Raw genomic sequence first — 12,486 nt, forward strand, 5'->3', positions numbered from 1 at the left:
AACGCCCCGGTGCTGCTCCTGTGCCCGTTCCAGTGCCACGTGCCTCTTCTGGATGGGTCTGGGAAGAGTCGTATCTGCATCTGCCTTCGGTAACCGACCAAAATGAGCAGCACAGAAATGCTTTCGTGCAGCTCCCGGTGGCGCCTCTCTGGCGAGGGCCCTCGTGAGGCAAATTCTTCTACCTGACATTTCAAGTGAGACTTCTGCAAGTCATCAGGGTGGGATTTTATACCTGCAGTGCAAGGGTGGAAATACCAATGTCAGTATTACCTGAGCAGCCTGTGTAGATGACCCAGAGCTGGGCATCGCTTCCCACCGGGCCGCAGCCACACGGTACTCCAAACGGTGGATAAAACGCGAAGGTTGTGTGCTTGGCGGCGTGTCGCGTCCATCACTCTCCCAAGCACAGGCTTTAGAGAGCCGGACCCCCACGCCACGAGCGTTCCTGGTTTTGCAAAGTCCTCTTCCCTCCCTAAATACATTGTCAAATTCTGTAGCGGTGCCCACGTCCCTCGGTGCAGGAACGCCGCGTTTCTGGCGCAGGAGCCGGGGCAGGGCGGGTGGTGGGCAGGCTGGGGGGGCGCAGCCTGCAGTGTGCGCAGTCACGGAGCGTGTCCCTTCCCAGCACTGTCACTGGCGGACAGCCGTGAATTTTCTCTTGCTCTTCCTAGCAGAAGACACTTTTTTATCCCCTCTACTCATTACAGCATAAAAAATTCCCGTTATCGCCAGTGCCTGATAACAGGCGGATGCCCGTACTCCCTAACGCCGCACGTGCACGTTGCGTCTTTGCACCAGAACGCCTCAGATTCCCCACTGCTGTTACAAACCCCTTCCTCGGGGCGCAAAACCCTTTCCGGCATATTCGTGCTCAACCCAAATGTGGAGTGGACAAGGAGATGAGAGTCTTATTTTAAAAACTAACCCAAGCACCTTGGCATGACTCAGGCAGTTTACAGCTGGGTGCATCCCCCAGCGAACGTGATGCTCCGGTACAGCTCTGGTTTCCACACGGCCGTCTGATGCATGGCCCTGTAGTTCTGGGAACAGCAGTGGAAGAGCTGTTCCCTCTGAAAACTGGTTGTCTTATCACAAAATGATGTCAGGAGATATAATATATCTTGTTTATTTAGGACAACTGATGGTTAGCAGGAGTCACTGAAGAGTTGCATCGACGCAGTGGGCTAATAGCTGGCGGGGGGAGAGGTAGAGGTGGTGGGACCCCAGTTTTGTTTGCTTTATGGCATTACTGTTTTGGCCCGGGCATGCTGGACCATTGAACTCCTGCGATACAGGATACTGTCAGCCTCGGCCAGAGCCCGGTGAAATTAGTCAGAGACCCTCGTGAATGGGATGGGCTTTGTATCCAGCCTCGGAGCGCTGTACCTCTCTGCTTCCAGAACAGACTGGTTTTCATATGGCTGTATCCTCTCTTCTGGGTTTTAGTATTGAGTTTTCTTGGCACATATTCATTTGATTGACCTTACAAATAATATGTTATTCTATAGCAACTAGAAACACAGATATTCTAAAACTGTTTTTTCAGGACCTATTGAAAACAGCGGGAGACTTTCCATCACGTTGAGTAAGCGCTGGATGCTCCTCTTCACTCTACAGCATTACGAGACATTTTTCCTTAGCACCGCATGGTTTCCTTTGCTCCAAAGAGATATGTGGGACCAGTAGGTGCCCAGTGAACGTTTGATATCCCCCTGCACTCACCTCTGTAAGAACCGCAGTTAAGTGGTACACTGTGTTGCTTCAGTGTACTGCACGAGGAAGATTTCAGAAAGTTTGGGGCAGGGGTTGTTTTTTAATTTAGGCCACTAATCCCCATAGGTTTAAACCAATCCCCCGTGCTCAGTAACGAGGGAGCTTTGCTGGTGGACAGGGATAAGCAGTAATGGTTCAGCAGAGTGCTGATTTTGGAGAGGGGGGAAAAAATACCTTCCATCGGGGGACGCAGCTTCTTCTTTAATCTTCCTGTTGGTTTTCATGTCTCCTCCTAGTGAGTCTGTTTGTTGCCCTCATTTCTTCCCACTTGCTCTTATCACTCTTTTCTCTTTCTACCGTCCTTTTCTCCTCCCTTGGCGGTGCGCATATTGTCCCAGCCTTAACAGACATCAAAGAGATGTAAGGGATTGGATGTCCCTTTTGTGATGTGATAACCTTGCGGTGTCACTGTGAATATTCATGCGTCTCCAGGCTGCCGGCAGCCCTGGGGTGAAGGAGCACCTCGCCACTACCGGCGGTGGGTCTGTGGTGCCGAATTTGAGCACAGCTAACTGCTTTGGTTCAGTAATATCCTGCAGCAGCAGATTTTACAGGTTAATTCCAAGACACCATGAAGAGTTGCATGGTTTTGTGCTGCCTGTTCATTGGCCTTTGATTCCCCCTCTTGCCTCAGTCCTGGAGCAGCAGCAGCGCTGCTGTTATTTTTCATGTAATTTTGGTGCCCATTTCTTGATGAGTTCTTGTCATGCCCTCCTTTCCAGCCTAAATGATTCCAGTCATTTCACTCTCATGATTTTTCATTCCGTTTCATTGCGGTGGCGGAGAACTGGCCTTTATGTCCAGGTGTTGACCTACAGCACACTCCCCAAAAGTCACGTAGCGTACCTGGGGTGCAGCGTTTCCGTCTGCAAACGGGCGTAAGAGCCAGGAAAACAAACGGCGGGTCTTTCTTGGGAGGGAGGAGCTGGTGCTGTGCTCTCGTTGCTCCTCTGCCCTCCAGGAGGCTGAAGGAGGTGGTGGGGCGGGTGGAAGCAAACGTCCCTGGTGCTTCCCCCTCTCCTGGCGCGGTCTGAGGGGCTGCTGGCGCCCTTTGCCTCAGCATACTCCCATGCATTGAAGCTGAGGTGGGAAGATCTGTTGGAAATCTGATGAAAAGTTATTAATGAGGGTGTGCAGAAGACATCTCGGTCAGTGAACTGGGAATGGGATCAAATTGGGAATTTCAGTTGCCCAAAGCTCAAGTGAGGTGATGGACAAATGGCTGGCAAGAACTGTTTCTTTTCGGTTGTTGGAGTGCACACCTGAGCTCCCGGCCGGCGGGATGGTCACTACCTCCGTATAATGTACCGGGCTCCAAAGTACACTCTAAATACATGAATAACCATGAAACGCAGGGAGCAGCTGAGCCGCTGCAGCTGAATTTCAGAGTCAGCAAAGACAGGCGAGAAGTGAAGCTGAACTGACATCTCTGTCTCATAACATGTGTGCGAGAGGTGCCAGCGAAGCGCGAGATCTCCTGTTGCGAGATCAGAAGTGAATGTCTGAGGCCAAGGGTGAAGATTAGGGCTCAGGACATCTTCTCTTACATCAGAGGGCTTTGCTTATTGCAACCAGTTATTTTGATTTCTTCATCCAAAAGTAAAGCCTTCTGGCATTGAGCTTGTGGGATAATAAATGAAAGAATAATTCAGTGCAATGGGAACTCCACGGTCAGCTCCAATAGGTTCAACGCTAACACGGTGTGGTTTTCTGTGTGGGTGTAAGACGAAGACAGAGTATGTGGATACCTGTTGCCCTTGCGCTCTTGCTGACAATACATAAGCCTAAGTAGGTCAAACAGGAACAATACTCATTTTTAAAAGAGAACTATAAGCATTTCTAGTTTCTCTCTCTCCCTCTCTGTTTTTTTTTTTTTTCCCAGGACTTTAATCTTTTATATGAAGAAGCAAAGTATTACCAGCTGCAGCCAATGATTAAGGAACTTGAGCGATGGAAACAAGAGAAAGAACAAAGGAAACATTTCCAGCCTTGTGACTGCTTGGTCGTAAGAGTGACTCCAGATCTGGGGGAAAGAATTGCGTTGAGCGGGGAGAAAGCTTTAATAGAAGAGATCTTCCCGGAGACCGGGGACGTCATGTGCAACTCCGTAAACGCAGGCTGGAACCAGGACCCTACCCACGTTATTAGGTTTCCTTTGAACGGATACTGCCGGTTGAATTCAGTGCAGGTAATGGCCTTTCGGTGCTGGCTCATCTACTTGCTGGGGTGTTTTTTTATTATTTCTTGTTCAATTATATGCAAATTATTTGCTTCTGCCCAATTACCTTCAGTGCTTATACTGCACGGAGACATTTTCTGCCTGGTGAGATCACAGTCTTTCAGGTTTTCCTAAGTCTAAGCAGAAAAATAGATTTAGATTTTGTGTATGTTAGTGCCATGCTGGTCTCATAATGGTGTTATACTGATAAATGCTAATTTTTTCATCAATGTATAGCCCGCAGCAGGTTTTTTTTCCTCCAAAGTGCCCCCAGGAAGAAAGAGAGAGTTCCAAAAACTACAAAAAAAAATCTCCACACCATTTTATAGAAAACGCAACAATGTGTAAATGCATAATTTATGTCTCACTCATAATTAAATGATGGTGCCTGCGGGATGGACTTAAAAAAATTGATCTCTGCACTTTTTTTTTTTTTTCAAAAGGATGTTCTATAAAAATTGCCCAGAGTATTTTAAACAAAATGTATTTCATTTTATACTCAGAGTTTTGACATTAGGTTTAAAATTAAACATATGAAACAAAAGAAGATAACTGGACAGATAGGTGGATGGCAGCGGAAATAAATATGTGGCTTGTGTTTAGGCAGCAGCCTTATGGGCAAGCAATGCCATTTCACAAGGGATCACCGCCACCGCGGCCAAAGCTTTGGTGTTGTAGCTGTCCTTGGGCTGCGGAGAAGGAACGCTGTTGATGATGCTGTTAACTTGTGCCTTCATTAACACGGGCTAAACAGAGCTCCTGGTTTCTGCATGTACGCCTTTAAAATGCGCCGCAAAGAACACTTGTGTTGTGGAGAGTGGAATCGGCCCGCAGGGGAGTATTTCCAAAGTCGCCCTCCCCTGCGGATGGGCGGTGGGCGCAGCCGTGAACGGGGCTGTGGGCAGCGCCTCGGTGGTCTCGACGAACTCCCCTGCGGGCAAAGGCGCGCAGAAGCGCTCTCCCGGGGGAGCGGCTGGGGAGGGCCCCTGCTTCCCTCCGTCCTTACTGCACAGCGGGCTGAGGCACCCTCCGTCGCCCAGGCTGCCCGCTGAGAACGTTTTCGGGAGACCTGGAGTTACCAGGACGTGTAAAGGTGGATGGAGTTGTTTTAACAACCTGCCCTCCCCGGGGCAGCACTCCCCGGTGCCCCCGCACTAACAGACGCTTTTGTCTGGAACCGCTCTAAACCCAGCGGTTTTTGGTCCGGGACTCCCAAGTGTTTTGTTTGGTTGAACTTTAAGAGGCCGATGCCTGTGATTGATTTTGCACAGTCCTTAGCAATTCCACATTTGGCAAGGTTTAGAGCGGGCTGCCCTGCAGACAGAGAGCCGGGGGTGGGTTTGCTGCCAGCGGGGAGGGCGCGGATTCACGGCCGTGCCGGGGGAGAGGGCAGCAGCTGCAGTTAGCTAAGGTGGGCGGACAGGGCGGTGTGCTGGTGTCTCAGCCACGCTGCCCGCGCCAGGCGCTCGGGTGCATGCGAGAAATTAGGATAACTGAAACAATGAGGGGTCGCTGCGAGCCGCTGAGGGGCTCAGCACTGCAAGCCGTCGAAGCACGGGGCGCCCGCGCAGCTTGGCGCTCGGCTCGGTTTTACCCAGAGTGACGTCCCGGTAGGAAACGTGTGCTTGGAGTAAAAGTGGAATGCTAATTAATGTTAGTATTTGAATGTGTTTTGAATTCAGTCAAAATTCAGACAGAATCAAAGAGTCTCTTCACAAGTTCATGTTATGAAAAAAAAAATTTCTGTCAAAGAGTCTACAATCTAAATAATATTATTAAATTACATCATTTTACTAAATTACATCATTTTACTATATAATTAATAGAAAATGTTTTCAAGCACTTGCTGGAAAATGATGCATTTCTAAGACCAAAGGCTGATGAAATCAGCAGGTAATTAGCATTGGCTCTGGTGGACTCTGGTCAGCGCATGGGCGCTGCCCTTCCCCTTCCCAGCATTTTTTGGCAAAACAATATTAAGTCAGAAGTTGGAAGTACAGTGAAGCAAGTGCAGAGACGTAAGGGAGAAGGGTTCGAAGGGGTGGTGGCTGCAAGAGCAGAGTTCTTTCCAAAGGGTCTCAAAGAGCGACGCGGTAAGTGTGCCCGCTGTCTGCCCAGATGCCCCGCTCCCGCGCCCCTGCGCCCTGCCGAATGCGTTAGGTGGCGCAGGGGAAATGTTTATAAATTCTTTGGATCTTTGGAAGATATTGTCATGGAATGTTCTGTGTCAAGAACTGTGCATGTAGACCAAAGAATGTCAAGACTGAGTAGGCAGTGGCAGCCAAAACAATAGAGTAGCTCTTAAGTTAATGCCCATTTGTAATTACATATAGGCATAGAGTTTTCTTCAGGCTGACGCTGTTTTTTCAACTCCTCACAACAGGTTCGGGTGAGATACGTGAGCCTACCTTAGAAAATTCTGCGGTGCTTGTAATGTTGAACTTCTGCTCTTCATAGTTAAGGCTATATTTGTTGGTATTCTGCAAGATTTAAATGAAATGCAGTAAGTGAAGGTATCATGTTTCTATTTGGAAAACCTTCCAACAAAATCTAGGGTCTGTATCTCGATGTGCTCAGAATAGTGGAAGACAGAGTCGATTAAATCCCAGCACAAATCCTCCCTTTAAAATTGTGTGTGTTTCTCCCTATATGTAGGGGAATCACAGCTGATACTCATTTACTTTTTGGCATATTCTCTTTGGAGGTTTACAGGAAAGTAGCTCTGATTTGAGTCAGGGGCGATTACTGGTTTCCCTCTGTCTGAGTCGTACCTTCAGAAAGAGTAATGCGCGTAGACCCAAGTTCACTAAAAGGCATCTCGGTCTGTCCGTGTCCACCGTGCCGGTCAGGCTCGGGCAGGCACCGGCGCAGGCGAACCAGTGCTCAGCACACATGGGAGCCGCCCCTCGGGGCCCTTCTCCGTAGACCCGAGCTCAGCCTCATCCGAGTTAGGTACACTTAAAACTCTACAATATTTAAACGTTCTCTGCATTGTTTACAGGATTTGGCCTGTTTTGTTTCTTGCTGGGAAAATTGACGATACCGAGGTTTTTAGCACTGGATTGTAGCCTGCAGTCTAGTCCTGCGAGCGCGTAGGTAGCAAAAATGAATCGCTTTGTTCTGCATGCGGTGCTCTGAGGTGTAGCGTCTGGCCGGGCTGTGTGCTTGCAGAGGGCGGCTCGGGAGAGAGGAGTCCTCTGTTCACGTGCAGCCGCCCGTAGCGTTGGTCTGAGGCAAGCCAAGGGCACCCTGCTTGGGTTGTCTGGCAAGCAAACGGATTGGAAAAAGTTTTTAGCGAGGATTTTTGAAGCCGCGTCTCTCTCTCCAAAATCTTACCTGTCAATCCCCTGTTTGGCTGTGCAGTTAGATGGAGGAAGCCCCCGTTGCCGGGGCTGGGGCGGCTCCGAGGTGCTCATGGTGCGGGGTGTAGGAACAGGGGCGCCCAGAGCAGTCAGCACACGCTCCCGCCTCTGAAGCAGCAGCCTGGCGATGCCTTAGCCCTCCGTCCCTCCCATGCTCCTGCCTTCCTCTGAGAGCAGGAGGTGTTAGTGTCCGCAGCCCGCTTCTGTCCTACAGCCCAGGCAAATAACGACTTGTAAGCTCTCTCCCTCTCTGTTTTAAAATATATTTTGAGGACCTCCCACCCCTTTTTATCACTTTTCTTCCATACACTGGGGTGCTTTTTCAGTCTTTCAGTTCTACAACTTTCTTATGGTATGAAGCGTATAAAAATCAGGGCACAAGTCACTGAGATTTGGCAGACGCACCTTTCTGAGAGCGCCCGTCCCCGTGTCCCCGGCCAGGCAGCGCTCCTCGGGCGAGCTGTTTCCAGCAGGTTCTGCGTGGCTGTGGCAAAGCTGTGCTGCGGCAGCGCCTTCCCTGTGCCGGTCCTCAGCAGCCAGGGTAGCAAGTACCGAGTTCTGCTTACCAGTGGAAACCCAAGCCGCGGATTGAAACACAGATGGGCAACACAGACTGCCCCAAAGGAGGGTCCCCACCGATTAAAAGCTGCACAGTGCTCTGCACTGCCGTACCGCCTCGGACACGGATGGCCTTTTGAAACCAGTCACCCTTAATAACGGCTCCAAACTCATGTTTCTGGAGGCAGCAAAGCCAACATCCAGTCAGAAAGAAATGGTGCACTACAAAAGGCGCCATGGCTTCACCGAGGGGGGGGGTGCAGCTCTTCAACGCAGTCAGCTTGGGCCTCGGCACACAAGATTTCAAAGTACCACGGCAGTGGATATAACTGCTTCACGGCGCTAGTAAAACAAAAAGAAAAAAGAAAAAACCCAAATGTGTTCTGTACCGTAAACCTGTGGCAGCATACGAGTTGACTCCATCTGAAGTCGGGTATGCTCCTTCGACGCTTCTCTAGGCTGAGCGAGCAGGTTTTAACTGGCTCAGCCCTGCGGTGGGTGGCAGACGGCTGTCGGACGGGGATGATGGTGTTACCGAGTTCATGGGGTTTAGGACATCACCGGGTTCGCTTCCCCACGCAGCGGGTCCCTGTGCTGTGGCGGCGGGAGTGGTACTTGGGCGAGACTGGTACAGGAGAGGGGCTGCTCCCCTCGGCAGCATTTGTTGGTGGAGAAAAACACAGGAGCCCTTTCTCCAGGCTGCTGCCCCGGAGCCGGCAGAGCCGCCAGCAGCAGGGAGGGAGCACGGCGGCACTGCCGCCGGCGGATCCTGCAGTGCAGAGCTGCCACAGGTGGGGCTGCCATCCGCTCTCCCCCAACGCCGAGAAAAGCCTGTGTGCGTCCTGCTCTGCTGGGAAACCGTATATCAACACACCCGTGTGAAAACACGGCCCCTATCGTATTGCCAAGATCAGTATATCCTCGGGTAATGTGCTGTGTGACAGTCTCAGAAATTAAAGTTGCCTCTGGGTTCCTTCAGTTCATGCATCTAAATTGTACCAACTTTTCTTTAGAAGGAGAAAAAGAAAATACATATTTGGGCAATACAAATTAACCTCTTTCTTGGGCCGGAACGGTTCCTTCTTGTCCACGCCTTGGCCCCGCATCCCGCCCCTGCCGTGCTTTGCTAAAAGCAGCGCTCCCGTCCAGCGGGGGAAAGTCACGGCTGCGATTTTCAGGAAGATCTGGTGGAAGCGTCACTCAGACTCCTAATACATTTTCATCAGCCAAGGAAGAGCTGAGAAATGGTTTCAGCCCCTTTCTGTAGAACTGTTCATATTACTAATGAATAATGGACACTTTTTATTACGGCTTAAACCCGGTGTTGCTTTCTATGAGCAGTAAGAGATAGCATCAATATCACTGCAGTCCAGTATTTTACTATATAATGTACTAAGCCGCTCTGCAGAGTGCTTATTTGTTTGATTAATTTTTGTTTTCTACAGAGGTTTGCTGAGAGCGAGACTTTAATCACAGTGTAGTCATTTAAGAATAAGTTATAGAATTATAGCTGAATAATATTCATTCAACGAGGACTCGAAAGACTAAATCCATCATTTAGATCCGGTGCTCCTCAATGCTTTTATCACTAAAATTTGCTAAATATTAATCTGATTTTTTTTCTCCCCACGTTGCAGGTGCTCGAAAGATTATTTCAGAAGGGCTTTAACGTGGCAGCTTCGTGCGGCGGTGGGGTGGATTCCTCCCAGTTCAGCGAATACGTGCTGTGTCGCGAAGACAGACGACCACAGCCCACCCCAACAATCAGAATAAAACAGGAGCCCCTGGACTAGACCCTGCCCGTACTCCTTTGTAACCGTAGAAGTGTTTAATAGTCCCTTATGTGAAACACTAAGGATTTGCAAAACAGTATTAGCAAACAGATTTTGACTTTATGTTGCCAACTAGTGGTATTCTGAAACTACCTGTCACATAGCCAGCCATGAAATGCATTCGAAAAACCAGTTGTCCGTTTCTCACGCTGAAATTCCTGAGCGTGCTCCGGGCGCCGGCCCCGCTGGGAACGTACTTGGGGCCGAACAGCCGTGGTGGTGAAAAAGGCGAAGCTTCACAGCCCCTGACCCTAGACGGGACTGCTGCAGCCAGACCCACCACAGCAGTTTGAGCAGCTCCGCAGGAGAACGGGCTCTGAGGGCGTTTCCAGCGCTACCCCGATGCTGTGACGCGTGGACGTGGGCGCCTCCGAGAGGAAGATGGTACACTAAAAACTGCACTGAGGGTCTTCCCTGACTGCCGCACCTCCTGCATATCAGACGTGCTTTACACCGCCGTACACGACGTTACACTCCCGTGATTGTACTTGCTCACGCTAGCAAATGGCTTATTTTTATACAACATTTCCAACTGAAATCTCTCTCTGTGGACTGAATCCAGAATTAGAAAAGGACCGATTTATAGTCACCTGGTGCTCAGTACTAAAAAACCCCACACAAACCGAACAAAAAAGCGACAAAAAAAATTCGACAAGGCCGAGTGTGGCAATATTTGCAAAAGTAGGGATCTGGAAGCACAAAATAAATGGCCATCCACCATCACACGAGGGTGACGTACCCACGGTGGAGCTGTAGTTCTCTCAAAGCCAGTCTTGTTTTTGACGCGGGAACTGTTCAGTTTTGCATCCCAAAGCACGCGCGGTGCTGCCGAGGCAGGCTCTGCCCACCCCTTGTTGCTCATGTCCTAACTGTGTTCTAAGCCCGCGTTTAGGAGGACATGTTAAGAGTTCGGGGCAAGCCTACTCTTTATGGGTCTGGAATTCTTGCAAAAAGATGCTAAAGCCCGCCAGTGCCATTGTCCGGTGAAAGCAGGCCACCTTTTGTTTAGATTGTTTTTCCTCTATTATTTTAAACTATTATTAAAATGCCGATTCCGTAGCTGCCCTCTACCTGTGTAATTTTCTCTTTCCCGAAGCCCACTGTCTGCAGGAGGCTGCTGCTCCTCCCGTGAATCAGCAGCGACTGTGACTTGCGCGGCTTCCTAACTCAGGAGACAGCACCGTGTTCGCAGGTGCGAGGTTATAAATAGCATTCTGCTAAATCCTGTTTATTGCTGTTCAGCATGATTGGGTCCTCGGTAACGAATTCATGTGTTAATCGCAATTTAGTTTCTCCCACGTTAATTTATAGAATACTGTTGTAGATGATGAATTTTAATTAAACTCTTTTCAGATGCATAAATACGGCCACACAGAACAAGGAACAGAGTACGGAGTGGTCAACAGTTCTTGAAGGCTAACTGATCGCAATCGGGCAAAATAAAAAAGTCACCTTTGAGAGTAGTCTTCTCAAGAGCGATGAGCTGTACTGACTGCCCAAGGTCCAGCCTCGGCAGGGGTCTCATTTTCGGAAAAGGGCTGGATACCTGTCTGTGGAAAATCAGACCTCTGCCGGTTTTCTCACCTTGGTTACTCGGAAATCTCTTCTGGGAATCTTAGCGGATACCTATTGGCCTGCTGACTCAGCACAGCAGTCGAGCAAATCTGTCTACTTCAAAAAGAGTTGTAAAGTTATTTTATTTTGTGGTTTTATACTTGTACGACATTCTAAAGTTGCTAGGCGGTGCCATATTTGAATATATGGCACAACATTCACCTTTGTATGTAAGATATCTGTAGAATTGTATATTATACATTTAATATTGTAAAGAACTTAACGTATAATTGTCATGTATTTGTGTATGCACATTTCTTATACAGTACTTCATGCCATAAACATTTCTGTAAAGTAAACGATCAAAAATAAGCAAGTAGGGTGGAACACTCACTGTATCTCCCATGTTGTTTGAAAGAGGTGAGAACTTTTGATTGCGTCTCCTCCGGCCTTTTGCTCCGTTCAGCGTGATGTAGCCATGTCTTGCAAAAAGGAAAAAAAAAAAAAAGTCTTTTTTATTTATTACTTTTATACATTGAGTTCACTTTAAGTTCAAAGTATCCTTCGATAAGCCGTTGAGCTTCGTGTTTTTATCCTCTGTCGCTCTTCTCCTGCCCTCCTGAGCCGGAGCGTGGCTGCGGGCGCAGGCTCCGCGCGCCGGGGGGTAAAGGCGAACGCCCCCGAAGGCGCAGCCCCTCCGGCTCCAGGCGGGACGGTGCTTCAGCTGTTCGTAGGGCGCCTCTGGAAGCATCCGTGGCCGGTCGGTTTGGTTTTCTTCACTTTGGCGTTTACCGTATTTTTTTATAGCCCAATAAAGCGGCTGCAGCACTTGGGGCAGCGTAAAGGGGTGGAGGCTGCGCCGGCCGAGTTACACATGAACTCGAGATGGAAAGTTTGAGCCGTGACATCACAACATTGACTGCGACATAGCACTAAGGCAAGGAGGACATGTGGAAACAATCACTTCGTTAGGAGAAATATGCCTTTAAAAAAAAAAAAAGTTAGGACATGTTCTTTTAGTTAGTAACTTCAGGTCACTTATTTAAAGTTTATTACAGTTTCATTTATATCTTTTTTACTTATTTCCCTATGTTTTTAGGCAGCAATACCAGCAAAAACTGATGTGAATTTTTACTTCTGGCCTTAAACCATAGCAGCGTAACTTAATTAAGAACATTGCTCAGCGTCG

At 49.0% G+C, this 12,486-nt stretch overlaps 1 protein-coding gene across 1 annotated transcript in view; it reads left to right on the forward strand.

Moving 5' to 3' along the window:
* The window catches only part of KCTD15 (potassium channel tetramerization domain containing 15), a gene marked incomplete at both ends in the record, with an annotated part of 40,082 nt that extends 30,378 nt beyond the window's left edge, over window positions 1–9,704 (forward strand). The window contains 2 exons of the mRNA XM_082489241.1: window positions 3,656–3,961; window positions 9,549–9,704. Coding sequence (XP_082345367.1) covers window positions 3,656–3,961; window positions 9,549–9,704 — 462 coding nt within the window. The remainder of the gene's footprint in view (window positions 1–3,655; window positions 3,962–9,548) is intronic.
* Window positions 9,705–12,486: the final 2,782 nt, after the last annotated feature.

This window comes from Vanellus vanellus, assembly GCF_965231255.1.
Source record: "Vanellus vanellus genome assembly, chromosome: 12".
NCBI lineage: Eukaryota > Metazoa > Chordata > Aves > Charadriiformes > Charadriidae > Vanellus > Vanellus vanellus.